This window comes from Carcharhinus amblyrhynchos, chromosome 16, assembly GCF_965287045.1.
Source record: "Carcharhinus amblyrhynchos chromosome 16, sCarAmb.v2.hapA, whole genome shotgun sequence".
In the NCBI taxonomy this organism is placed as follows: domain Eukaryota; kingdom Metazoa; phylum Chordata; class Chondrichthyes; order Carcharhiniformes; family Carcharhinidae; genus Carcharhinus; species Carcharhinus amblyrhynchos.
Genome location: NC_137339.1, coordinates 9,938,221 through 9,964,939, shown reverse-complemented (window position 1 = coordinate 9,964,939; position 26,719 = coordinate 9,938,221). Strand labels below are relative to the sequence as shown.

Here is a 26,719-nt window from a genome sequence, read left to right as displayed (position 1 = left end):
GCCTGTTCCTGTGCTGTAATTCTCTTTGCTCCAAAAGTCTAATGCCAATTGTTGGAAAAATCCATCTGGTTCACTAATATCCTTTAGGGAAGGAAATCTGCTGTTCTTACCTGGTCTGGCCTACATGTGACTCCAGAGCCACAGCAATGTGGTTGACTCTTTAGGAAATGCATTCAGTCCAAGGGAAAATAGGGATGGGTAGTTAACGCTGGCCCTACCATGAATGAATAGAAAATAATTCAGTGGCATTGCCATCCCTGAATCCTACCTGGGGTTATCATTGACCAGGACGTTAACTGAACTGGCCATTAAAATACCTAGCCAGCGAAGCCCGCATCTCTGGAATTTTTGTTTAAGTCCGTGAGTCTTTATGGGTGAATTTCCATGTGGATGACTCGTGTAACATCATCAGCATAAAGGATCATCTGATCGAGTCAGCGTGTTTCTGGCTTTCCTTTCAGTTTTGATTAATTGTAGAGCTAACTGTCTGACCTAGCGTGCAGCAAGCTCCTTGCATATATTTTGAACAGTACGCTTTGTCTGTATAGTGCACAAGAAACAATACGTTTCATTGTATTCCAATAGATGTGACAATAATAAATCAAGTCATTGCTCTCTCGTTGGGCATATTATTAGAGTCAGATTGTTCGGAGGTATCAGGGTTAGGTGAAATCTGGAACTCTCTCCTCCGAGCAGCTGCAGAGGTTAGGCATCAATTGAAACATTTAAAACTCAGATTGATGGATTTTTGTAACTCAAGAATTAGCAACTGCAGCATGGTGGCACAGTGGTTAGCCCTGCTGCCTCACAGCGCTAGGGACCCAGGTTCAATTCTGGCCTTGGGTCACTGTCTGTGTGGAGTTTGCACATACTCCCCGTGTCTGTGTGGGTTTCTCCCCGCAGTTCAATGATGTGCAGGTTAGGCTGATTGGTCATAATAAATTGACCCTAGTTACTGGGGGATTAGCAGGGTAAATGTGTGGATTTACGGAAATAGGACCTGGGTGGGAGTGTGGTCCGTACAGACTCGATGGGCCAAATGGCCCTCTTCTGGACTTTAGAAATTCTGTGAGTCTGCAGCAAAGACAAAGCTCAGGAGACTAGGGCAAGAGAAACAATGCTGGTGTCAGTGGTGCTTGGCAATCATTAAGCATTTGTTTGTTCACAGGATGTGGGCATCATTGGCTAGGCCAGCATTTATTGCCCATCCCTAATTGCCCTTGAGAAAGTGACTGTGAGCTGCCTTTGGGAACTGCTGCTGCCCCTGTGATGTAGGGTACACCCACAGTGCTGTTAGGAAGGGAGTTCCAGGACTCTGACACGGTGACAGTGAAGGAATGACGACATATTTCCAAGTCAGAATGGGACCGTGCAGCTGATGGTGTTTCTATGCATCTGCTGTCTTTGTCTGTCTAGTGGTAGGTGTGGATCCAGAAGCTGCTGTGAAGGAGCTGTGCTGCTCCAGATGCATCCTTTTTGGTAGTTCGCAGCAAGGATTGGTTTGAGGCCTACTCAGAAATGACGTCTATCATTGATACAAAACCATGAGCTGTATTTCTGTGACACGGACGTCTCCTAGTCTGAGACTGACACCCTCCCATAGCTTCTTGACATGGATGAATTTGATGAAGAACCTTGGTCGTTTGAGTTCACATAAATTACTGAGCAAACAGAAAGACACGTGGCAAGGATGAAATCCCAGCTGAACTGCTCAAACACACAGTCCCATCTATTGTCACCCCTTTACCACCTATTCCTACTGCGCTGGACAGCTTTGACAAAGGGTCATCTGGACTCGAAACGTCAGCTCTTTTCTCTCCTTACAGATGCCGCCAGACCTGCTGAGATTTTTCAGCATTTTCTCTTTTGGCTTCAGATTCCAGCATCCGCAGTAATTTGCTTTTATCCATTCCACAGGGAGTGGATGGTGCAAAAATCATTATGCTGTACCAAAATAAGAGTTCCCGTTGATGCTGCAGCAACCACAGAGGTATCTCCTTCCTCAGCATCTTGTGAAAGGCCTTTGCTTGGGTCATACTTAAAAAGCTCCATCAACTGCAGAGCGAGTCTATCCAGAAGCACATTGCAGTTGGGAACTCTTTATCTCTGATCTTGCTAAGGTACATAGAACATTACAGTACAGACCCTTCGGCCCTCGATGTCGCGCCGACCTGTGAAACCAATCTAAAGCCCATCTAACCTACACTAGTCCAATATCATCCATATGTTCATTCAATGACCATTTGAATGCCCTTAATGTTGGCAAGTCCACTACTGTACCTGGGTTCAATTCCGGCTTGGGTCACTGTCAGTGTGGAGTCTGCATGTTCTCCCAGTGCCTTCCTCCAGGTGCTCCGGTTTCCTCCCACAGTCTGAAAGACGTGCTGGTTAGGTGCTTTGGCCATGCTAAATTTCCCCTCCGTGTACCCCAACAGGCATGTGGCAACAGTAAATTCATTGCAGTGTTAATGTAAGACTGCTTATGATAATAATAAATAAATTTTGAAAAGATTCTGGAGCCAAAGAGGGTAAATGGAGTTGAGATAAAGATCATCTGTGATCTCATGGCCTACTCATTTTTTTTATTGCCAAATCTGCACACTGCCAGATTACTCCGGTTGGCAGAGACAACTGAATTACTTTTCTTTTCCAAGAACTATTTCTCCTGCTCTTCTTCCAGTGTTTTCCATTTTCATCTGGGGCCATATGAAGATCTGTTGAATTTGATCCATTTTGAGAAGTGCAATCCCTTTCCTCGCCTTCACATTCTATACCAGGAACCGGTCTTTATAATCATAGAATCCCTACAGTGCAGAAGGAGGCCATTCAGCCCATCGAGCCTGCACCGACCACAATCCCACCCAGGCCCTATCCCCGTAACCCCACATATTTAGCCCCCTGACACTTGGGTCAATTTGGCACGGCCAATCCACCTAACCCGCACATCTTCGGACTGTGGGGGAAAACTGGAGCACCTGGATGAAACCCATGCAGACACGGGGAGAATGTGCAAACTCCACACAGACGGTGACCCAAGCCGGGAATCGAACCCGGGTCCCTGGCGCTGTGAGGCAGCAGTGCCAACCACTGTGCTACCGTGCCGCCCCAATACTGCTGCTCTCCAGCGCGCCAATGGACTTGATGCCTCCTTACATTTACTTATTGAGACTGGCTCTGAGTTCAGAGTTGTGTAAAAGTTAAGCTTTTTGAGACCAGTTTTTTTAGGCAGATGTTAAGGGGTTGTTGTTTCTGAGGGGCCTATTCACTGCCGTCCTGCTATTTGCCCGTTTGTGATCTGTGCGTTTGTGACCATTATACTGTTGCCAGATTTGGAACTGTGCCACCCATCCAAACAAATCACAAGCAGCTCAGAATCATAACAGTGCAAAGTGAAATCTGTTGGGACAGCTATTCATTAGATTTGAAAGACATTTAATAGAATTTAATGAATTAGCCTTAAGGGAGAGAGCAAGAAAGTGGTTGTGTTTAAAATCAGCCACGTGAGAGATTCCTACATGTTGATACTCAGCATGTGGCCATGCCTCATTCCTTTCTCAATCTCTCATTTGATTACTCTCTCCTTTTCCATCCCTACAGATTTCTGTGCTTCCCCCATTCCCTTTTTTTACCTGCACGTTGCGCCCTCTGTTATTTTTTTCAGACTTTCTCCTTTTCAGGTCGCCTTCTCAGGGATACCGTACCTGAAGCCAGGCTGCTCTGACCTGCTAGTGTTTGTAGGCGGCACCGTGGCACAGTGGTTATCACTGCTGTCTCACAGCGCCAGGGGCCAGGGACCCGGGTTCGATTCCCAGCTTGGGTCACTGTCTATGTGGAGTTTGCACGTTCTCCCCAATGTGGGCATCATTGGCTAGGCCAGCATTTATTGCCCATCCCTAATTGCCCTGTCTGTGTGGGTTTCCGATAAGACACAGGAGCAGAATTAGGCCACTCGGTCCACCAAGTCTGCTCCACCATTCAATCATGGCTGATGTTTTTCTCATTCCTATTCTCTTTTCTCCCCATAACCCCCAATCCCCTTATTAATCATGAACCTATCTATGTCTGTCTTAAAGACACTCAATGGACTGACCTCCACAGCCTTCTATGGCAAAGAGTTCCACAGGCTCACCACTCTCTGGCTGAAGAAATTCCTCCTCATCTCTGTTTTAAAGGATTGTCCCTTTAGCCTGAGGTTGTGCCCTCTGGTTCTAGTTTCTCCTACTACTGGGAACATTGTCTCCACGTCCATTCTATCCAGGCCTCACAGTATCCTGTAAGTTTCAATAAGCTCCCCCCTCATCATTCTAAACTCCAACGTGTACAGACCCAGAGTCCTCAACCGTTCCTCATATGACAAGCTCTTCATTCCAGAGATCATTCTTGTGAACCTCCACTGGACCCTTTCCGAGGCCCAGCACATCCTTCCTTAGATATGGGGTCCAAAACTGCTCACAATACTCCAAATGGGGTCTGACCAGAGCCTTATACAGCCTCAGAAGTACATCCCTGCTCTTGTATTCTAGCCCTCTCGACGTGAATGCTAACATTTCATTTGCCTTCCTAACTGTCGACTGAACCCGCACATTAACCTTAAGAGAATCTTGAACAATGACTCCCAAGTCCCTTTGTGTTTCTCCCAGGTGCTCTGGTTTCCTCACATCATCCAAAGGGTTAGGTTGACTGGCCATGCTAAGTTGACCCTGGTGTCAGGGGGATTAGCAGGGTAAATTTGTGAGGTTAGGGGGATAGGGCCTGGTGGGACTGTGGTCAGTGCAGACTCATTGGGCTGAATGGCCTCCTTGAGGGATTCTATGAACCTTTATGAATTGTCTCACCTGCCCTGCGTTGCAAATAAATGCAAGGGGAGATGCTTTCTCCTCAAGTCTCTATAATTTTCCTCTTGCCATTGTGTTGCATCAGTAACAGTGGCTGTGATAGGTGCAGGCCTGCCCAGCAGGAATGGAAACTCAGGCCTGAAGTTTCAGGGAGTGAGAGACTTGTGAGGAAACAGGATTCTGGAGCTAGCAGAGAACAGACAGGCTGTGTTTGAGAAACAACGAGACAGCTGAGGGTTGGGCTGGAATGAGCACTAATAGGGAGTGTGGGAACCATATAGGATGTTAGAGGCAGTGGCAGGTTGAGGATGAGCAGGGTAAGTGCCTGGGTGGGAGTGTAATCTGTACAGACTCGATGGGCCAAATGGCCCCCTTCTTTACTGTAGGGATTCTATGAATCTGCAGAAAGCTCAGGAGAATAGGGCAAGAGAAACAATGCTGGTGTCAATGATACTTGGAAGTCATTAAACATTTGTTCGTTCACAGGATGTGGGCATCATTGGCTAGGCCGGCATTTATTGCCCATCCCTAATTGCCCTTGAGAAAGTGATTGTGAGCTGCCCATTTTGCAAGGCCTACTTTGTGTTATACTTTATACATATGGCACTGTGCCTAGATTCCTCAGGAAGGAAGCCTCAATTAGACTCTGACCTCTGCTAACAAAGTGATTAATATTGCATTCAATGTTACCACAGTCCATTAGATCTCAGAAAACCAATGAACAGGGATGGAGAGAGGAAGATGCAAGTTTCTATCACACCTCCTGTAATCATAGAATCCCTTCAGTGCAGAAGAAGGCCATTTGGACCATTAAGTCTGTACAGAATCATATACAGAACATTAAGTGCAGAAAGAGGCCATTTGGCCCATTGAGTCTGCACCGACCACAATCCCACCCAGGCCCTACCCCATATCCCACCCGCTAACCCCTCTAACCTACGTATCTCATAACGTAAGAAACATAAGAAATAGGAGCAGGAGTAGGCCATCTAACCCCTCGAGCCTGCCCCGCCATTCAATAAGATCATGGCTGATCTGTCGTGTCTCAGTTCCACATTCCACATCTCAGGACTCTAAGGTGCAATTTTTAGCATGGCCAATCAACCTGACCCACACGTCTTTGGACTGTGGGAGGAAACCAGAGCATCCAGAGGAAACCCACGCAGACCAGTGATGGATTAACCATTAGGCTGAGTAGGCTTAAACCTAGGGGCCCAGAAGGGAGGGGGACCCGAGAGGGGAAAAAAAATTGGTTTAACCCTTTTTCGGCACTGAAGAGGATCAAGATCTATTTGCGTTCAATAATGAGTGATGAGAAACTTAGTCATCTGGCACTCATGCATGTTGAATCAGACATGTTTCAATCTGTTACTTACATGCTGTTATCAACACTTCTGCAAACCAAAAAACACGGAAGCTTTTTAAGCCACAAATATAAAGAAAATGAAAATTAATTGAATAAAAGGGCTGTAATTGATTCCTGTAACTTTATGACATTACGCATGTAGTACATTATACACAGTACAACGATACAAATTTCTAATGTCACTTAACAACCATTGTTTAAGAAGGGGAACAGAGACTTTGCCGGGAATTATAGACCGGTGAGTCTTACTTCTGTTGTGGGCAAGGTTTTAGAAAAAATTATTAGGGATAGGATTTATAGTTATTTGGAGTGTAATGAATTGATTAGAAATAGTCAGCATGGTTTTGTAGCGGGTAGGTCGTGCCTTACTAACCTTATTGAGTTTTTTGAGAAGGTGACCAAAGAGGTGGATGGGGGCAAGGCAGTTGATGTGGTATATATGGATTTTAGTAAGGCGTTCGATAAGGTTCACCATGGTAGGCTTCTGCAGAAAATGCAGATGTATGGGATTGTGGGTAATCTAGGGAGTTGGATCAGGAATTGGCTATCAGATAGGAGACAGAGGGTGGTGGTTGATGGTAAATATTCATCATGGAGTTCGGTTACGAGTGGTGTCCCTCAGGGATCTGTTTTGGGGCCACTGTTGTTTGTAATCTTTATTAATGATCTGGATGAGGGTATAGTTGGGTGAATTAGTAAATTTGCTGATGACACCAAAGTCGGAGGTGTGGTAGATTGTGAGGAAGGGTGTCATAGTCTGCAGGGAGACTTAGGTAGGTTGCAGAGCTGGGCCGAGAGGTGGCAGATGGAATTTAATGCGGAGAAGTGTGAGGTAATTCACTTTGGTAGGAGCAACAGATGTGTTGAGTATAGGGCTAACGGGAGGACTTTGAATAGTGTGGATGAACAGAGGGATCTAGGTGTATGTGTACATAGATCCCTGAAAGTTGGGAATCAAGTAGATAAGGTTGTTAAGAAGGCGTACGGTGTCTTGGCGTTTATTGGTAGGGAGATTGAATTTAGGAGTCGCAGCGTAATGTTGCAACTGTACACCACTCTGGTGCGGCCGCACTTGGAGTACTGTGTGCAGTTCTGGTCCCCACATTACAAGAAGGATGTGGAGGCTTTGGAGAGGGTGCAGAGGAGGTTTACTAGGATGTTGCCTGGTATGGTGGGGAGGTCCTATGAGGAGAGACTGAGGGATTTAGGGTTGTTTTCGTTGGAAAGAAGGCGGCTAAGAGGGGATCTTATAGAAACATATAAGATGATTAGAGGTTTAGATAGGGTGGATGGTGATAGCCTGTTTCCTCGGATGGAGAAAGCTAGCACGAGGGGGCATGGCTTTAAATTAAGGGGGGGTAGCTACAGGACGGATGTCAGGGGTAGGTTCTTTACTCAGCGGGTGGTGAGGGATTGGAATGCCCTGCCTGCTGCAGTTGTAAATGCGCCTAGTTTGGGGGCGTTTAAGAGATCTATGGATAGGTTTATGGACGAAAAGGGATTGGTATAGGCTAGTGGGTCATTGTTTTTGTAACTGGTCGGCGCAACATCGTGGGCCGAAGGGCCTGTTCTGCGCTGTAATGTTCTATGTTCTATGTTCTAACATCACTTTATTCTATTCAGCAAAGGGTGGGGCAGGGGACAAGGTCAGGGGACCTTACTAAAGCTCAGCCTGGGGGTTTGGGTGGTAGTTTATCCGCCACTGATGCAGACACGAAGAGAATGTGCAAACTCCACACAGACTGTGACCCAAGCCAGGATCTGAACCCAGGTCCTTGGAGCTGTGAAGCAGCAGTGCTAACCACTGTGCTGCCCCATAATACAATCATGGTAATCAAATAGATATAATTATTTATAAAGAAATGACTGTTTGAAGTAAAGTACCAACTTCAGCGAAAGTTTGTATTTATATTGCGCCATAAAAGATCTTGAGCCGCTTCACAGGAGCATTGCAAAACAAAGTATGTTCCAAATCTCAAGGAGATATTCGGTCAGATGACCAAATATTTGTTCCAGGAGGTGTGTCTTAAAGGAAGGAAGCGAGAGAAGAATAAGGAAGATGATTCTTGAATTTACTGAAGGCACAGTGGTGAAGTGATTACTATCGAGATGCACAAGAGGCAGAGTTAGAAGAGCGTTGGTAACCTGGAGAGTTACTGGGGCTGGAGCACATTCCAGAAGTAGGGGGTGGCGGATGTTGAAACGGGGTGAGTGTTTTCAGGTCAAGTCATTGCTTGGTTGGGAACAGGATAGCTCACCGAGCACTGGGGGGAAGCGACGGGGGTGGGGGGGGGGGCTGGTGGAGGTGCATTGGTGGTGGCAGCTGCAAGTTCAGACACAGTCAGAAGCACTTTGGATGACCCCCCACAGTTTAAGGAGGGTAGAATGAGGGAGTGCAGGCAGGAGTGCATTCGCTGAAGGTAAGCAGGCAGTAAAAAAAGGCAAATGGCATGTTGGTCTTCATTGTGAAAGGTTTCGAGCACAGGAGCAGGGATGTGTTGTCACGATTATACAGGACCTTGGTGAGGCCACACCCGGAGTATTGTGTGCAGTTTTTCGTCTCCTTTTCTGAGAAAGGATGTTCTTGCTCTTAAGGGAGTGCGGCGAAAATTTACCAGTGTGATTCTAGAGATGGTGAGACTGATGTATGAGGCGAGATTGACTAGGTTAGGATTGTTTTCACTGGAGTTCAGATGAATAAGGGGGGGATCTCATAGAGACTTATAAAATTCTAACAGGACTAGATAAGGTACTTACAGGGAGGATGTTTCCCGATGGTGGGGGAGTCCAGAACCAGGGATCACAGTCTGAAGATTCAGAGGAGCCTCTATAATTTCCCTCCTATTGCACTGCATCAGTAACAATGACTCCAGAAGGTTCAGGTCTGCCCAGCAGGAACGGAAGCTCAAGCCTGAAGTAACAGGGAGTGAGAGACTTGAGGTAACCACAAAGCTGGGAAGAATGAGGAAATGTAGAGTTTGGATGCTGGAGTTGACAGGCAGGCTGTGTTTGAGAAACAGTGGGACAGCTGGGCCCTAGCTGGAATGAGCACTAACCGGGAGAGTGGGACCCATACAGGATGTTAGAGGTATGTTGAGAATTAGCAGGGTAAATGCGCAGGAATGAGGAGACATTTTTTCACCCAAAGAGTGATGAGTCTGTGGAATTCATAACCACAGGAAGTAGTTGATGCCAAAACATTGAATGTATTCAAGAGGCAGCTGGATATAGCACTTGGGCGAAGGTTATGGAGAGAGAGCAGGATTAGGCTATTGAGTTGGACGATCAGCCATGGTCGTAATAAGTGGCAGAGCAGGTTTGAAGGGCCCGATGGCCTCCTTCTGCTCCTATCTCCTATGTTTCTATGAATAATCAAAGGTAACAAAGGCATGAATTTGGGTTTTAGAAGCAGACGTGCTGAGACTGGCGTGGAGTTGAGCGATGTTACAGAGGTGGAAAATAGGCAGCCTTAGCAATGGCATGGTATGTGATCGGAAGTTTGCATTGGTGTCAAATGCGAAGCCAAGATTGCAAAGAGACTTGTTTAGTCTCAGACTGTTGCCAAGGAGAGGGATGGAGTTGGTAGCTATGGAACAGGATTTCCTCTCTCACGCATACACACACACATTGCATTAGCTGTAATATGACCTCCGACTTTCAGATTGTATTGTTGCTGTAATAAATATGGAACCCTGGGGACTTTGCAGAATGCTCTACGCTTTACACTAATTGCTGGGCTCTTCTATCTGCCTAATGATGGGCTTTGTCTGATTAGTCTTAACCTTGAATAGCAGGTTCTGCAGCTACTCCTGATTATTGGGTTTTTGGACGGTTCGCAGGCAGTGTCCTCTCATCAGCGAGCATTCATTTTGACCACACTTTAGGCTGAGTACTGTTTACAAAGCAACTTACCACATCACACAACAAATGAAGAGCAGTGATTGTGATTTATACACACGTATGTGCTCCCTCTCTGTACATGTGTAACAGGCCTGGGAATTCACTCACATGCACTTGTGTGTCTCACACGTTGAATTCTTTCCATGATGAACATGCTTTATAAATGGGAATTGTAAAAATAAGTCTTCACATACAGGCATTGGCACATTTTAAATTTAACGAAGCTTCTCCGAGAACGAATTGTAAAGCTTTTAATTTTAACAAGTTTGCTTTTGCTTCCTCCTCCCAGTTTCATGAATTTACTAAACTAACTTCTCTTAAAAACTGGCACTTCCATTTCCTGTGTTGCTGCATTTTTAGACTCTATATTGCTCATGTATTAGGTTAGTTATATCTCTTTTCCACAGTGTGTAAGCCATTGGTTAAAATTGCACTTGTCTTCTCCCTTGCATGGCTAATTTACCTCTGAAACTTGCTTAAAATCTTTTAACTCCACCTGTATACTCTGCACAGCATGTAGCACAGTGGTTAGTCCCGCTGCTTCACATTGCCAAGGACCAGGGTTCGAGTCCCGGGTCCGAGACAGACACTGTCTGCACGTTCTGCCCGTGTCTGCATGGGTTTCCTCCAGGCGCTCCAGTTTCCTCCCAAGGTCTGAAAGACGTACTGGTTAGGTGCATTGGCCGTGCTAAATTCTGCCTCTGTGTAATTGAACAGGTGCCAGAATGTGGCTACTGGGGGATTTTCACAGTAACTTCAATGCAGTGTTAATGTAAGCCTACTTGTGACACTAATAATGAATAAACTTGCATAATAAACTTTAAAGCTGGTTACGTCACACAAGGTCAACCAGACATCCCTAAAAGCCTGTATAATCTGACCCCTTAATTTGTGCAATCTGTTATAGGTCACTTTGCCTCTGTCCCTCTACAGATCTGATGTTTCTTCTCTGCATCTGAGCCTTTCTTTTCTTGAATCTATCTCTGTGACTGTCTTTCTATTTTTATCTTCTCCTTTCCGCAGGGTGACAATTGAAACACTATTCTAGCTGGTATTCATTGACCTGCTGTGGAGGCTTATACTTTACAGTTTTTGTTTGATTTCCAATATTTGGCAGCAGGGTGGCGCAGCAGTTAGCCCTGCTGCCTCACAGTGCCAGGGGCCCGGGTTCCATTCCCGGCTTGGGTCACTGTCTGTGTGGAGTTTGCACATTCTCCCCGTGTCTGCATGGGTTTCCTCCAGGTGATCTAGTTTCCTCCCACAATCTGAAAGACGTGCTGGTGAGGTGCATTGACCTGAACAGGCGCTGGAGTGTGGCGACTAGGAGAATTTTACAGTAACTTCATTGCAGTGTTAATGTAAGTCTTCCTTGTGACTAATGAAGTAACTTTATTTGAATTTGTCCTCCAAGTCCATGCTCTGATTTTGAGTATACTGATGACTTTATCAGCTCTGAAACTCTGTACGATTGTGTTTGCCACGTGAGGAGCTGTGAACAAAATAAATGCGTGAAAGTGTAATAGAAATGAGGATGATGATCGAACTTTTGTACCTTTCGCCTTCTATTTTACTCATGTCAGCATCACTGAATAATATCTGTATCCCACCAACATTTATACGGATAGTGCGAGCTAAATGACCAACTGAGATGGTAGAGAAAAAATAAAAGCAAATTATTGCGGACGCTGGAATCTGAAACCAAAGGAGGAAATGCTGGAAAATCTCAGCAGGTCTGGCAGCATCAGTAAGGAGAGAAAAGAGCTGACGTTTCAAGTCCAGATGATCCTTTGTCATCACCCTAAAATCTTTGTCAGAGTCAAAGCCCAAGGCTTTGACAAAGGGTCATCTGGGCTCAAAACCTCAGCTCTTTTCTCTCCTTAGAGATGCTGCCAGACCTGCTGAGATTTTCCAGCATTTTCTCCTTTGGGAACTGAGATGATAGTTCTGATAATCACTTTTTAAATGGAGATAATCTGATGATGGCTCTTAAAGATTTGGATGATGGGACTGTGACTATTTCCTTTGGTAAATTGTTCCATTGTGAGATTGCCCTTGGGAGGAAAGATTGTTGATGCACTGCCTTGGAGACAAAATGGTCTTTGCTGTTCGTGTGGATGACTACTTTGTGTTTTGTCATTTGTCAGGGGGCACCAGATGCTTGTTTCTGTCAATTCCCACCAGCCCATTCATATTGTATGCAACCTGCTCAGCCTGGTCTATTTTTTTCCCTTCTTTGTTTCTTTGGGCCCAGAGCAAAGCTGAATACCAGTGAGAGGTAGGGAGGTGAGGCAGAGGGACTTCAGCTAGGAGCAATTTGCCTATAGTATTAAACAGACACTTCTTCCTTCGGGAAAAGGGTGCAAAAGTCTGAGGACACCTACCAACCGTCTTAAGAACAGCTTCTTCCCTGCTGCTGTCAGACTTTTGAATGGACCTGCCTCACATTAAGTTGATCTTTCTCTACACCCTAGCTATGACTGTAACACTACATTCGGCACTGTCTCGTTTCCTTCTCCAGGAACGGTATGTTTTGTCTGTATAGTGCGCAAGAAACAATACTTTTCACTGTATGTTAATACATGTGGCAATAATAAGTCAAATCAAAGTAATTATTTTTTTCCTCTGGAAATATTTTTAAGTGAATCATGATCCTTCGTTAACCTAAAGTAAACTTTATTAATCACGAGTAAGGCTTACATTAACATTGCAATGAAGTTAGTGTGAAATTCCCCTGTGAAATTTGATCTGACTTAATTACTAACTTCTTTTTGGCTTCCATTATTCCAGCTAAAGCAACTGATCAAGTTAAGGACAAAAATATGTCGGATACGTTCCGTGAAACGTTCCTGCTTCTTCCCTGCTGCCATCAGACTTTTGAATGGACCTACCTTATATTAAGTTGATGTTTCTCTACATTTTAGCTATGACTGTAACACTACATTCTACACTCTCTCCTTTCCTTCTCTATGAATGGTATGCTTTGTCTGTATAGTATGCAAGAAACAAAACTTCTCAGTCTATGCTAATACATGTGGCAATAATAAATCAAACCCAAAAATTCTGAGAGATTTATGGACTTCTCCATTTGTGCAAGGTTGCCAGTCCTGTACACGTACGTCTCTGCTGTAGAAAATCAATGGGGGGAAAAAACCCAAAACTAAACTTTATAAATTATCTTCTGTAGATCCCGACTTGTTCCTGAAATCAGCCCGCCTTCAGCGCCTGCCCTCCTCCTCCTCTGAGATGGGCAGTCAGGACATGTCTCCATTACGCGTGACCAGCAAGGACCCTTTCTCTGGTGACTGCACCTGTCGGCAGGATGGTTTGACCGTTATCATCACTGCCTGCTTAACGTTTGCGACTGGAGTCACTGTAGCCTTGATCATGCAGATCTACTTTGGAGACCCACAGGTAACTGCGAAAGGGAAAGGTTCACCTGAAGGGTTTTACCCACCCCACAAACTAAAAGACAGGCTTGTCGTTGAGTTTCCCGACCTTGGGACACCCCAAAGGGCTTTGTACCCGATTAAGGAAGTGTGGTCATGATTATAGCATTGAAGAAACGCGGCCAGTTTGCACAAAGCAAGATCCCACAAACAGCAATCCAGTGGCGGCCATGCTATCCGTTTGGGGACGTTGGTTGAGGAATAACTGTTAGCCAAGGTACAGGGAAGTTACGGGAAAAGGGCTTGGGTTGTATTGTGGCCTGTGCAGACTTGATGGGCTGAATGGCCTCCTTCTGCATTGTAGGGATTCTATGATGAACCAACCTGTTCTTAGAACCATAGAAACTAGAAGCAGGAGTAGGCCTTTTGGCTCTCCAAGTGTGCTCTGCCATTTATTTTGATCATGGCTGATCATCAATTTTGATATCTTGATCCCACCATCCCCTTCCATATCCCTTGATCCCTTTAGCCTCAAGAGCTATATCTAATTCCTTATTGAAATCACACAGCATTTTGGCCTCAGTTACTTTCTGTGGTCATGAATTCCACACGTTCACCACACTCTGGGTGAAGACATTTCTCCCCACCTCAGTTCTAAAAGGTTTACCCCTTATCCTCAAACTCTGACCCCTAGTTCTCAACTCCCCCACCATCGGGAACATTCTTTCTGAATCTACCTTGTCTAACCCTGTTAGAATCTTAGACATTTCTCTGAGATCCCCTCTCACTCTTCTAAACTCCAGTGAATAGAATCCTAACCAACGTAATCGCTTCTCATATGACAGACCTGCCAACCCAGGAACCAGCCTCTATAGCACTCCCTCTATAGCATAGAACATAGAACATAGAACATTACAGCGCAGAACAGGCCCTTCGGCCCACAATGTTGCGCCGACCAGTCTTATTTTTGAAAAAAAACATTGACCCACTAATCTAAACCAATCCCTTTTCGTCCATAAACCTATCCACCAATCTCTTAAACGCCCCCAAACTAGGCGCATTTACAACTGCAGCAGGCAGGGCATTCCAGTCCCTCACCACCCTCTGGGTAAAGAACCTGCCCCTGACATCCGTCCTATAACTACCCCCCCTTAATTTAAAGCCATGCCCCCTCGTGCTAGCTTTCTCCATCCGAGCAAACAGGCTATCACCATCCACCCTATCTAAACCTCTAATCATCTTATATGTTTCTATAAGATCCCCTCTTAGCCGCCTTCTTTCCAGCGAAAACAACCCCAAATCCCTCAGTCTCTCCTCATAGGACCTCCCCTGCATACCAGGCAACATCCTGGTAAACCTCCTCTGCACCCTCTCCAAAGCCTCCACATCCTTCCTGTAATGTGGGGACCAGAACTGCACACAGTACTCCAAGTGCGGCCGCACCAGAGTAGTGTACAGTTGCAACATTACGCTGCGACTCCTAAATTCAATCCCCCTACCAATAAACGCCAAGACACCGTACGCCTTCTTAACAACCTTATCTACTTGATTCCCAACTTTCAGGGATCTATGTACACATACACCTAGATCCCTCTGCTCCTCCACTCTATTCAAAGTCCTCCTGTTAGCCCTATACTCAACACATCTGTTATTCCTACCGAAATGGATTACCTCACACTTCTCCGCATTAAACTCCATCCGCCACCTCGCGGCCCAGCTCTGCAACCTGTCCAAGTCACCCTGCAAACTTCGACACATAAGAACATAAGAACATAAGAAATAGGAGCAGGAGTAGGCCATCTAGCCCTTCGAGCCTGCCCCGCCATTCAATAAGATCATGGCTGATCTGTTGTGGCTCAGTTCCACTTTCCCGCCCTCTCCCCATAACCCTTAATCCCCTCTCTTATCAAGAACCCATCAACCCGCTTCTTAAAAATATTTAGCGAGGCAGCCTCCACCACTTCAACGGGCAGAGAATTCCAGAGATTCACCACCCTTTGAGTGAAGAAGTTCCTCCTCAACTCCGTTCTAAACCGCCTCCCCTTTATCTTGAGGCTGTGCCCCCTAGTCCTACTGTCTTTTTTGAGCGGGAAGAGTCTCTCCACCTCTATCCTATCCATCCCATTCATCATCTTATACGTCTCAATGAGATCTCCCCTCATTCTTCTAAACTCTAACGAGTACAAGCCTAGTTTATTCAGCCTCTCCTCATAGCTCAATCCCCTCAACTCCGGTATCAGCCTAGTAAACCTCCTCTGCACTCCCTCCAGGGCCAAAATATCCTTGCGCAGGTGCGGCGCCCAAAACTGCACACAGTACTCCAGCTGCGGCCTCACCAATGCCCTATACAGCTGCAGCAAGACCTCCCTACTTTTATATTCAACACCCTTCCTCACAATCTACCACACCTCCGACTTTGGTGTCATCAGCAAACTTACTAATCCACCCAACTATACCCTCATCCAGATCATTAATAAAGATTACAAACAGCAGTGGCCCCAAAACAGATCCCTGAGGCACACCACTCGTAACCGAACTCCATGATGAATAATTACCATCAACCACCACCCTCTGTCTCCTATCTGCTAACCAATTCCTGATCCAAGTACCTAAATTACCACCAATCCCATACATCTGCATTTTCTGCAGAAGCATACCATGGTGAACCTTATCAAACGCCTTACTAAAATCCATATATACCACGTCTACTGCCTTACCCCTATCCACCTCTTTGGTCACCTTCTCAAAGAACTCAATAAGGTTAGTAAGGCACGACCTTCCCGCTACAAAACCATGCTGACTATCTCTAATCAATTCATTACTCTCCAAATAACTATAAATCCTATCCCTAATAATTCTTTCTAAAACCTTGCCCACTACAGAAGTAAGACTCACTGGTCTATAATTCCCAGGGAAGTCTCTGTTCCCCTTCTTAAACAATGGGACAACATTCGCTGTCCTCCAATCTTCCGGTGCTATACCAGAGACCAACGACGACCTGAAGATCAGAGCCAGTGGCTCTGCAATCACCTCTCTTGCCTCCCATAGAATCCTAGGGTAAATCCCGTCTGGACCAGGGGACTTATCTATTTTCAACCCTTCTAGAATATCCAACACATCCTCTGTATCAACTGCAATACTTTCTATTTTACACCCCTTCACCCCAGTGACCTCCTCAGCTACATTCATATCGTCCTGCGTGAACACCGAAGAGAAAGGACATCCTTCCTCAGATAAGGACACCAAAATTGCACACAATACTCTACTGTGGCCTCACCAACGCCCTGTACAATTGTGGTAAAACATCCCTATTCCTGAAATCAGATCCTCTCGCTATGAAGGCCAACATACCATCTTCCTTAACACAGTGCCACTGAATCTTTTCTATCCAACTGAGGGAACTGAGAAGGTTGTACATCCCTTTCAAAAATCATCACTCCCGAATGTTGCAGCGCCTCCCCTCAATACAGCACTGGAGGTGTCAGCGCTGACCGTGTGCTCAAAGACCCTTGCAGTGGGACTTGAAGCCATAACCTTCTGACTGAGAGGTAAGACTGCTCCCACATGCCAGAGCTGACTTTGAGATAATGTGTGTGCTCTCCTTTCACTTATGCTTCCTGGAATGTAAACCTCTGCTGTCTCTTTTGTTTCCCTATCCCTTTTGCTGTGTCCTTACTGCCCCCATATCCCTGGAAGAGTTTGTCTGAATGCCATGGGAGGTCCAGCTCTCCAAAATTCTCATTCATCTCAAAACCTCGTTTATTTGTTTATCTACTGGGATGCAAGAGAGTGCAAGTTAATTCACAGGGAATTAAGGTACGGATTTGGCCAGACCATAAGACATAGGAGCAGAATTAGACCACTCAGCCCATCGCGTCTGCTCTGTCATTCAATCATGGTTGATATTTTTCTCATCCCCCTTCCCCTGCCTTTTCTCCATAAACCCTGATCCCCTTATTAACTGAGACCCTATCTATCTCTGTCTTAAAAGCCCTCGATAACCTGGCCTCCACAGCCTTCTGCGGCAAAGTTCCATAGATTCTCCACTCTCTGGCTGAAGGAATTCCTCCTCATCTCGGTTTTAAAGAATTGTCCCTTCAGCCTGAGGTTGTGCCCTCTGGTTCTAGTTTTCTCTATGAGTGGAAACACCCTCTCCACGCCCACTCCATCCAGGCCTCGCAGTATGGAAGTTTCAATAAGATCTCTCCTCATCTTTCTAAGTTCCAACAATTACAGACCCAGAGTCCTCAACCGTTCCTCATACGACAAGCTCTTCATTCCAGGGATCATTCTTGTGAACCTCCTCTGGACTCTTTCCAAGGCCAGCACATCCTTCCTTAAGTATGGGGCCCAAAACTGTGCTCAACACCTGGCACACACTGCCGTATTAAGAAAGAGGAAATGTCCCTAAGCCGAGCATCATTTTCCTGGGGAGATCCGGAACAAAACATCAGGATTTTTACTGGGTGATTCCAAAAACTCGTTGTGCCCCAATCTGTATTCCCATCGAGAATGAAGTAGAGATGGCAATATTTCAGAAACTGAATGCGTAACGGGGGAGGTGATGGCCTTGTGGTATTATAGCCAGCCTATTAATCGAGAAACACAGCTAAAGTTCTCAGGAATCGGTTTCGAATCCCGCCACGGTGCAATTTGAATTCAATAAAAAAAAATCCGGAATTAAGAATCCACAGATGACCATGAAACCATTGTTGACTGTTGAAAAACATCATCTGATTCACTAATGTCCTTTAGGGAAGGAAGTCTGCTGTCCTTATGTGACTCCAGAGCAATGTGGTTGACTCCCAACTGTCCCAGGGCAACTAGGAATGGGCAATAAATGTTGGCCAGCCAGTGATGCCCATGTCCCACAAATGAATTTTAGAAAGTCATAAACTGGGAAAGTTTTGCCTCTGTGACTCTGTGCTCCCCTCTTGTTCCATGTAGATCTTTCACCAAGGTGCCGTGGTTACAGATGAGGCCCATTGCTCCACAGTTGGTACCGAAATACTGAATCGCGATGGCTCTTCAGTGGATGCAGCAATTGTGTCCGCATTATGCTTGGGAATAATTCATCCCCACAGCTCTGGAATTGGAGGGTAGGTGTTGCAGGTATTACAGAGTCACTAATGAAAATATTCATGTTTATTTATTCGCAAAATTGTTGTTTTCCCATGGGTCGTTTGTCTTTGAATCCCTTCCCTTCTTTAGCCAGCTGGATGTTTTCCACAGTGAAGATGCTATAGACACGCAAGTTGTCGCAAAAGTGAAATAAATCTCAGCCCAAATCCCAATTGGTTCAAAAATGGCCCGCAATTCAATGAAGTTGGCACCCTGTTGTCACTCTCCGTGCTGGCGTGGAGATGAGTTTGGAGGGCACCAGAAAAACTCAAGCTGATAGAACTCTACCACCTCGCAAATCGGAGCGGGCGAGGGGCGGACAACAGAAATATCTGTTGACCGCAGGCAGGAGTTTCTGGTCTGGCTCGAGCGAGGCCATACCATCCTGTCCCCAGCAAGTCTGCCAGTATCTCTCAGGAGAGACAGTTTTCATCTTCGCTCTCTGGGTACACCCTGGCAAGACAAAAGGACGAATGTGGCAGTCCCTGTAAAGGCTGAGCTCCCACATTTGTTTGGCACGCTGGCACAGCGGTTAGCACTGCTGCCTCACAGCGCCAGGAATCTGGGTTCGATTCCTGGTTTGGGTCACTGTCATTGTCTCTGTGGATTTTGCATGTTCTCTGCATGTGTTTCCTTCGGGTGCTCTGGTTTCCTCCCACATTCCAAAGATGTGCTGGTTAGGTGCATCGGCCAGGCTAAATTCTCCCTTAGTGTACCCAGACAGGTGCAGGAGTGTGGGGACTAGGCGATTTTCACAGTATCTTCATTGTAGTGTGAATGTAAGCTATTTGTGACACCAATAAATAGATAACACTCATCAAACAGATGTGAGGTTGCCAGCGTTGGACTGGGGTAGGCATAGTAAGTAGTCTCACAACACCAGGTTAAAGTCCAACGGGTTTATCTGGTAGCACGAGCTTTCGGAGCGCTGTCCCTTCATCAGGTGAGCCTCACCTGCTGAAGGGGCAACACAGTCCAATGGGAGAGAAGGGCCCCACAATCGGTCTGGGTAGCAGGAGGGTGGGGCGGCACGGTAGCACAGTGGGTTAGCACTGCTGCTTCACAGCTCCAGGGTCCTGGGTTCAATTCCCGGTTCGGGTCACTGTCTGTGTGGAGTTTGCACATTCTCCTCGTGTCTGCGTGGGTTTCCTCTGGGTGCTCTGGTTTCCTCCCACAGTCCAAAGATGTGCGGGTTAGGTTGATTGGCCGTGCTAAGAAATTACCCCTTAGTGTCCAGGGATGTGTAGATTAGTGGGTATAAAATGTGGGGATGTAGGGGGAGGGCCTGGGTGGGATTGTGTTCAGTGCAGACTCAATGGGCCGAAGGGCCTCTTTCTGCACTGTAGGGTTCTATGTGCAGGTTAGGTTGATTGGCCATGCTAAAAATTGCCCCTTAGTGTCCTGAGATGCGTAGGTGAGAGGGATTAGCGGGTAAGATACATAGGGATATGGGGATAGGGCCTGGGTGGGTTTGTGATTGGTGCAGACTCGATGGGCCGAAGGGCCTTTTTCTGCGCTGTAGGGGTTCTATGATTCTCTTCCTGTGGGTAAGCGTGTATTGCCATCCAGAGCAGAGGCTACGGCAACACGCACCAAGACCAAAAATAACAACCCACAGTGATACTTGGAAGCAGCTCCTGCGGCAGAACCTGCCTCTCGAGGAATAGCTTCTTCCCCTTCAGCAAAGGTGCGCCAAGTGAAGACACTTCACCGGAAATAGCTTGTTTCCTCCCTGTCCACCACCCTCCCTAGGCGAAAGGATGGTGGATACGTATGGATAAAATATACACGTGTCTGAATGTGGGTCATTTGCCCCCTTTCTCGTTGTTCCTTTTTTCCAGGGGTGGTGTAATGCTAGTTCATGACATCCGGAAGAATGAAAGTTTCATCGTTGACTTCCGAGAGACAGCTCCAGCAGAGATTGAGGAGCAGATGTTCGCGCACAGCTGGGAGGACAAGGTTTGCGTTGCTGCTTGCCTCGTGTTTGTGTTTGTTTATTGGAGGAGTGATCAGAGTTCCTTCAGTTACAACTTTGATATACAGATGATAGAAACAAACTGTAAGTGAAAAGATAATGGTTAATGCTGCCCCCATCCTGGTAAGTGCTGACTTGTGCCTTATAGATGGCAGGGAGAAGCTATCTGTTAACCCTTTAAGAGATGATGCGTGATGTGTCAATGTCTACAGAAGGGAATAAAAACAGCTTGGAGGTAAATGATAAATGTTTCTGCAAACACATCTAACTATATTCACTTGAGAGTGCAGTCCATGGTCATTATCATGTAAGGAATTCTTGATGTATGAGGAGAGATTGACTAGGTTAGGATTGCTTTCGCTGGAGTTCAGACGAATGACGGGGGATCTCATAGAGACTTATAAAATTCTAACAGGACTAGACAGGGTAGATGCAGGGAGGATATTCCTGATGGTGGGGGAGTCCAGAACCAAGGGTCACAGTCTGAGGATTCGGGGTAGACCATTTAGGATGGAGGTGAGGAGACATTTCTTCACCCAAAGAGTGGTGAGCTTGTGGAATTCATTACCACAGGAAGTAGTTGCTGCCAAAACATTGAATGTATTCAAAGGCGGCTGGTTATAGCACTTGGGGCAAATGGGATCAAAGGTTGTGGGGTGAAAGCAGGATTAGGCTATTGAGTTGGTTGATTGGCCGCGATCATAATGAATGGCGGAGCAGGCTGGAAGGGCCAAATGGCCTCCTCCTGCTCCTATCTTCTATGTTTCTATAATATCACTTCATATTTTTATTGCAACTTTTTATGCCTTTACAAATGAACTCGAGTCTTCAGGAGATCACCTGAAGGTCTGATGTTGGATTTGAAACTCCAGGATAACTTGGTTGCTGCCTATCCAAAATTTTGACTTTGAATTAGGAGTCTGGAGTTTAAATTACCATTTTGTTTGCCATTTACCTTTGGGCTTTTGCCCTATATGGGGGAGGGAAAATGTTCCAATTTCTTTACTGGGGCTACCTGTGGAAACCATTGACCAGATGGACTCTTCTCTTCCTGAAGCCTCACCCGCGGTGGGACAGCCTGCGAGAGTTGTTGGTAGCAGCCACGGCGATGTCTGAGGAGATTAGTGCCCTGCTCTTCATTTAAAGAGGACAATATTTTTTGAAGAAAATTGAACATTTTCTGAATAAAATCCTGGACAAAGGGTTAGTCTTAACAGTTCTCCAGTATACGTAGGTGATGTCTTCTTTCTTTCTCTATGCAGCCTGGTCTCTTGGTAGCTGTCCCAGGTATGTTACAAGGATTGCACCAGGCCCACCAACTCTATGGCAGGTAAACATCATACCAGACAACATTTAGTGATAGAGATTTCTGTTCCACGACCACATCAATGTTTGTTTGAATTGTTTCCAAACACTTGGTTCCTCTTAATTAGTTTGGTTAGATGAGGAACTCTGACATCTTGTTCCAAAGCTCAATACAGCATGGAAAATAAGCATTGGTTTAAAAAGTCACATCCAAGTTTGATCGGTTGCGTCTGACTGAATCTGAATACTAATTATTTTGGTTAAGGTGTAGAACCCTGGCACCTTGTTCCAACATGGCAGCTATGAGTTTACTCATTGATTAGTCATGAGTAAGGCTTGCATTAACATTGCAGTGAAGTTACTGTAAAATTCCCCTAGTCGCCACACTCCACTTCTTGTTCGGGCTAATGCACCTAACACGCATGGCTTTCGGACCGAGGGAGGAAACCGGAGCACCCGGAGGAAACCCACGCAGACACGGGGAGAATGTGCAGACTCCACACAGACAGTGACCCAAGCCGGGAATCGAACCCGGTTCTCTGGCACTGTGAGGCAGCAGTGCGAACCACTGTGCCAACATGCTGCCCCAATTCAATTGGAATTTGAATTTGGTTTTTAGAGCAAAAAAGGAATGGATTCAAGTTTGCCCAGTCCACTCTGTGCACTGGCTTTGTGACTTAAAGGATGGAATAAATTTTTTTAAATTTAAAGTGAGATGAGAGATTGGTGGCACAGTGGTTAGCACTACTGCCTCACAGCGCCAGGGACTCGGGTTTGATTCCTGTCTTGGGTCACTGTCTGTGCGGAGTATGCGCATTCTCCCTGTGTCTGCGTGAGTTTCCTCCGGGTGCTCCAGTTTTCTCCCACAGTCCAAAAGATGTGCCGGTTAGGTACTTGTGACATTTATGGGAATCATAGAATCCCTACACTGCAGAAGGAGGCCATTTGGCCCGTCAAGTCTGCCCCAACCGTAATCCCACCTGGATCCTATCCCCATGTATTTACCCAAGCTAGTTCCTCCTGACATTAAGGGGCAATTTAGCATGGTCAATCCACCCAACCTGCACATCTTTGGAGTGTGGGAGGAAACCCACACAGACATGGCGAGATTGTGCAGACTCTGCACAAACAGTGACCCCGAGCCGGGACTCTGGCGCTTTAAAGCAGCAGTGCCACCACGCTGACACTAATAAATAAAGTTCAAAGAAAAGAATGTCAGCTGAAATTATTGCCCAGGTGATTTGCGAAACGTAAAGGATTAGCTACATCAGGGTTAAGTTTGGATATTTTTCCAATATGGCATCCACATTCCATCGAGTGCAAGAGCAAGTGGAAATGTGGAATATGGAAAGATCATCCAGCTCTCCCAGTCCGATACAGGAATTTTTATTAGCGTCACAAGCAGGCTTACCTTGACACTGCAATGAAGTTACTGTGAAAATTGCCGCACTCCGGCTCCTGTTTGGGTACACTGAGGGAAAATTTAGCATGGCCAATGCATCTAAGCAGCACACCTTTACTAATTACTAAGTCTACCCCATTTTCAGATTGTGGGAGGAAACCGGAGCACCCGGAGGAAACCCACACAGACATGGGGGGCACATGCAGATTCCTCACACACGGTGAGGCTTGTAAGATCCTGTTCGGGGCCAATGGAAAATGCCATTCTACGAGCCCTGCCCATTCCCGATTCTGGGGAGGGTGTGCCAGTCAAATTCCGGCCCAAATCTCCAATGGTTCGTTCCAGGAATTCCTCTTAATGCTATTCTTGGAAGGACTCACTGAACTACATTTCACCCGTCAACCGTTATTCTTGATTTGAAATCACAATTTTGCCAAATCTTAAGCCACTTTTTTTTTGCGATCTGGGCTCGTACCCAACAGGAACTGAGATTTGACTGCCCACAAAAACGTCATCTAGTCTCAGAGAGGAAAAATAAAAGCAGGTTTTCAACCTCAACTGAGAAAACCGTAGTGTTGTGGGACAGTGAAACAGGAAAACAACTCGAGAGAGAGAGAGAGAGAGAGCGAGGCCATATTTCCCTTGTGAATTCATTTTACCCAACCTTGTAACAAGGGTTACAAAGTGTGTGAAATAATCCAGCGCCAGGGACCCGGGTTCGCTTCCCAGCTGGGGTCACCGTGTGTGAGGAATCTGCATGTGCCCCCCATGTCTGTGTGGGTTTCCTCCTACAATCTGAAAGAGGCACAAAATGGGGTAGACTTAGTGATCAGTAAAGGTGTGCTGCTTAGATGCATTGGCCAGGCTAAATTTTCCTGAACAGGCGCCGGAGTGCGGCAATTTTCACAGTAACTTCATTGCAGTGTCAATGTAAGCCTGCTTGTGACGCTACTAAATGAATTTTAGAAACCAAATCTGACTCAACAAGGTAAAAGGGAATGACTTGTTTTCTTCCCCTTAGGAATGGAAAAGGGTTTAGAAAATTGGAATTAGACAGTTGAAAAACGAGTTTGCGAACGTACTGTATGCCAATAAAACAGAAGTACTATCAATAAGCGGTCAAACAACTTCAGCTAAAGCTCCATTTCAATGTAGTATAGAATCTGACTTTTGCGTAATTACGGAACATAATTAAATGAATGCTTATATAATATGGTTGATCATCTGTGAAAAATCTGTGGTTTTGTATGGTACTATTAAATTGCCCGCGGTATTATTCCAAGTTCGAGGGAAAGGAGGAGGCTATCGTAAGATACTGGGTGTACTTTGATAGGTCTTATTGAAGTGTTCATAGTCTTAGGTACCTTACAGTAAGTGTTTATTAAGCACAAGAAGCTACATACATAGATACAATAAAGGTCCATAGAATCATAGAAACCTTACAGTGCAGAAAGAGGCCATTTGGCCCATCGAGTCTGCACCAACCACAATCCCACCCAGGCCTTATCCCATATCCCTACTTATTTATCCACTAATCTCTCTAACCTACACATTTCAGGACTCGAAGGGGCAATTTTTAGCACGGCCAATCAACCTAACCCACACATCTTTGGACTGTGGGAGGAAACTGGAGCACCCGGAGGAAACCCACACAGACACGAGGAGAATGTGCAAACTCCACACAGACAGTGACCCAAGCCGGGAATCGAACCCAGGTCCCTGGAGCTGTGAAGCAGCAGTGCTAACCACTGTGCTACCGTGCCGCCCCAAGCAAGAGCTGTCTCCATGCTCGTTGCTACACACAGCTCTGTCTAGCACCACACTGACCTCTAGCTGCGAGTCGTGTATTCTGTTGCATCACAGTGTGTGCGGTGCTGTACTCAGTTCCACGTTAACTTTTTCTGTGCAAGACTCTTATACTACATTTAGGCCCTTTGTGTCTGTATAACAATTTAATGAGATTCTGACTGTTTTGTGACCCAACTCCATATTCCTTGATACCCTTGGTTAGAAAGATCATTGGTTAGCAAAAGCTTTTCATACATGGAAGATAGTGATGCATGTAGGAGGTAGCCTTCTGGAACTCAATCCACAGGGAACAGCCATATTGTGACTGTTTACATATGAAAGTTGAATGGGGAATATAGACAGGGCCATTGAGGCATCGGGAAGCAAGGAATGGGATTTTCCAAGCAACCCGCCATACGTTTCGCAGTGGAGGCAGCCAGTGGTGGGATCTGCTGTTGTCAACAGGGTTTCCCGTTTTGTGCAAACCTCACTGATGTGAAACCCAAGGCACGGGTGCGCCATTGGTGGGACTGGAAGACCCTCCCGGCATCAACGGTGGGCAGGGCGCTCCAACCAAGGCTTCTGAACAGGAAGTGCATGAGCTACTCAAGACTGTCCTGAGATTTTTTTTCCTGTTGTTTTATCATTTTTCCAGAATCTCCTGGTCTGAGTTAATGGCTGCAGCAGCGAAGGTTGCACAAGAAGGTTTCAATGTTACACAAGAACTTGGTAAGTTCAATGACTTTTTTCCTAAAATGTGAAATCCAATGCAAGCATGCTGCTGCCTTAGAGGCACCACGATTCCTCTCTTCAAGACCAGGATCTTAGTGATTAAAAAAGGCATTGAATGAATCTCAAGTGTTCAAATGGGATTTGGAAAGGTTAGAGTTGATCCAGGAGATACAAAGTGCGTGAGGACACTTCTGAAAGAGTGATGTTGTTGGAGAGCAGAGAATCTTGTGTGTGTGGAACTGGAGTTCTATGAGGATGTGTCTAGGGCGGTGGATAGAGGAGAGCTGGTGGATGAGGTGTTTCTTGATTTTCAGAAGGCGTTTGATAAGGTGCCGCACAAGAGGTTATTACAGAAGGTCAGGGGGCATGGAGTTGGGGGTAGGGTGTTAGCGTGGATAGGGGATTGGCTGTCAAATAGGAGGCAGAGAGTAGGGGTCAATGGGGACTATTCGGATTGGTGGTTGGTGACTAGTGGAGTGTCCCAGGGATCGGTGCTGGGGCCTCAGCTGTTTACCATTTATATAGATGATCTGGAGGAGGGAACCGAGTGCATGGTGTCGAAATTTGCTGATGACACCAAGATTGGTGGAACGGCAAATTGTGCGGAGGGTGTGGAAAGTCTGCAGAGGGATCTAGATAGGCTGGGCGAATGGGCCAGGAACTGGCAAATGGAATTTAATGTTAGCAAGTGTGAAGTTGCCCACTTTGGTAAGAATATTGGTAGGAAGGACTATTACTTACATAGCGAAAAACTGCAGCATGCAACGGTGCAGAGGGACCTCGGGGTCCTTGTGCATGAGTCGCAAAAGCCCAGCCTGCAGGTGCAGCAGGTGGTCAGGAAGGCAAATGGGATGCTGGCCTTTATAGCAAGGGGGATAGAATATAAAAGTAGGGAGGTCTTGCTGCAAC

The 26,719-nt window shown here is 46.0% G+C and overlaps 1 protein-coding gene across 3 annotated transcripts in view; it reads left to right on the top strand.

Moving 5' to 3' along the window:
- ggt7 (gamma-glutamyltransferase 7) overlaps positions 1–26,719 on the top strand; it is a 59,795-nt gene that overhangs the window by 6,524 nt on the left and 26,552 nt on the right. Inside the window, exons 1-6 of one of the 3 annotated variants that reach the window (XM_080204681.1) lie at positions 8,273–8,408; positions 13,286–13,512; positions 18,435–18,586; positions 20,450–20,567; positions 21,846–21,913; positions 25,734–25,807. In XM_080204681.1, coding sequence (XP_080060807.1) covers positions 8,396–8,408; positions 13,286–13,512; positions 18,435–18,586; positions 20,450–20,567; positions 21,846–21,913; positions 25,734–25,807 — 652 coding nt within the window. In that variant the 5' untranslated portion in view covers positions 8,273–8,395. Of the gene's footprint in view, positions 1–8,272; positions 8,409–9,226; positions 9,290–13,285; positions 13,513–18,434; positions 18,587–20,449; positions 20,568–21,845; positions 21,914–25,733; positions 25,808–26,719 lie in introns of those variants that run through there. The other 2 variants (XM_080204683.1, XM_080204680.1) reach the window with 2 other exon arrangements.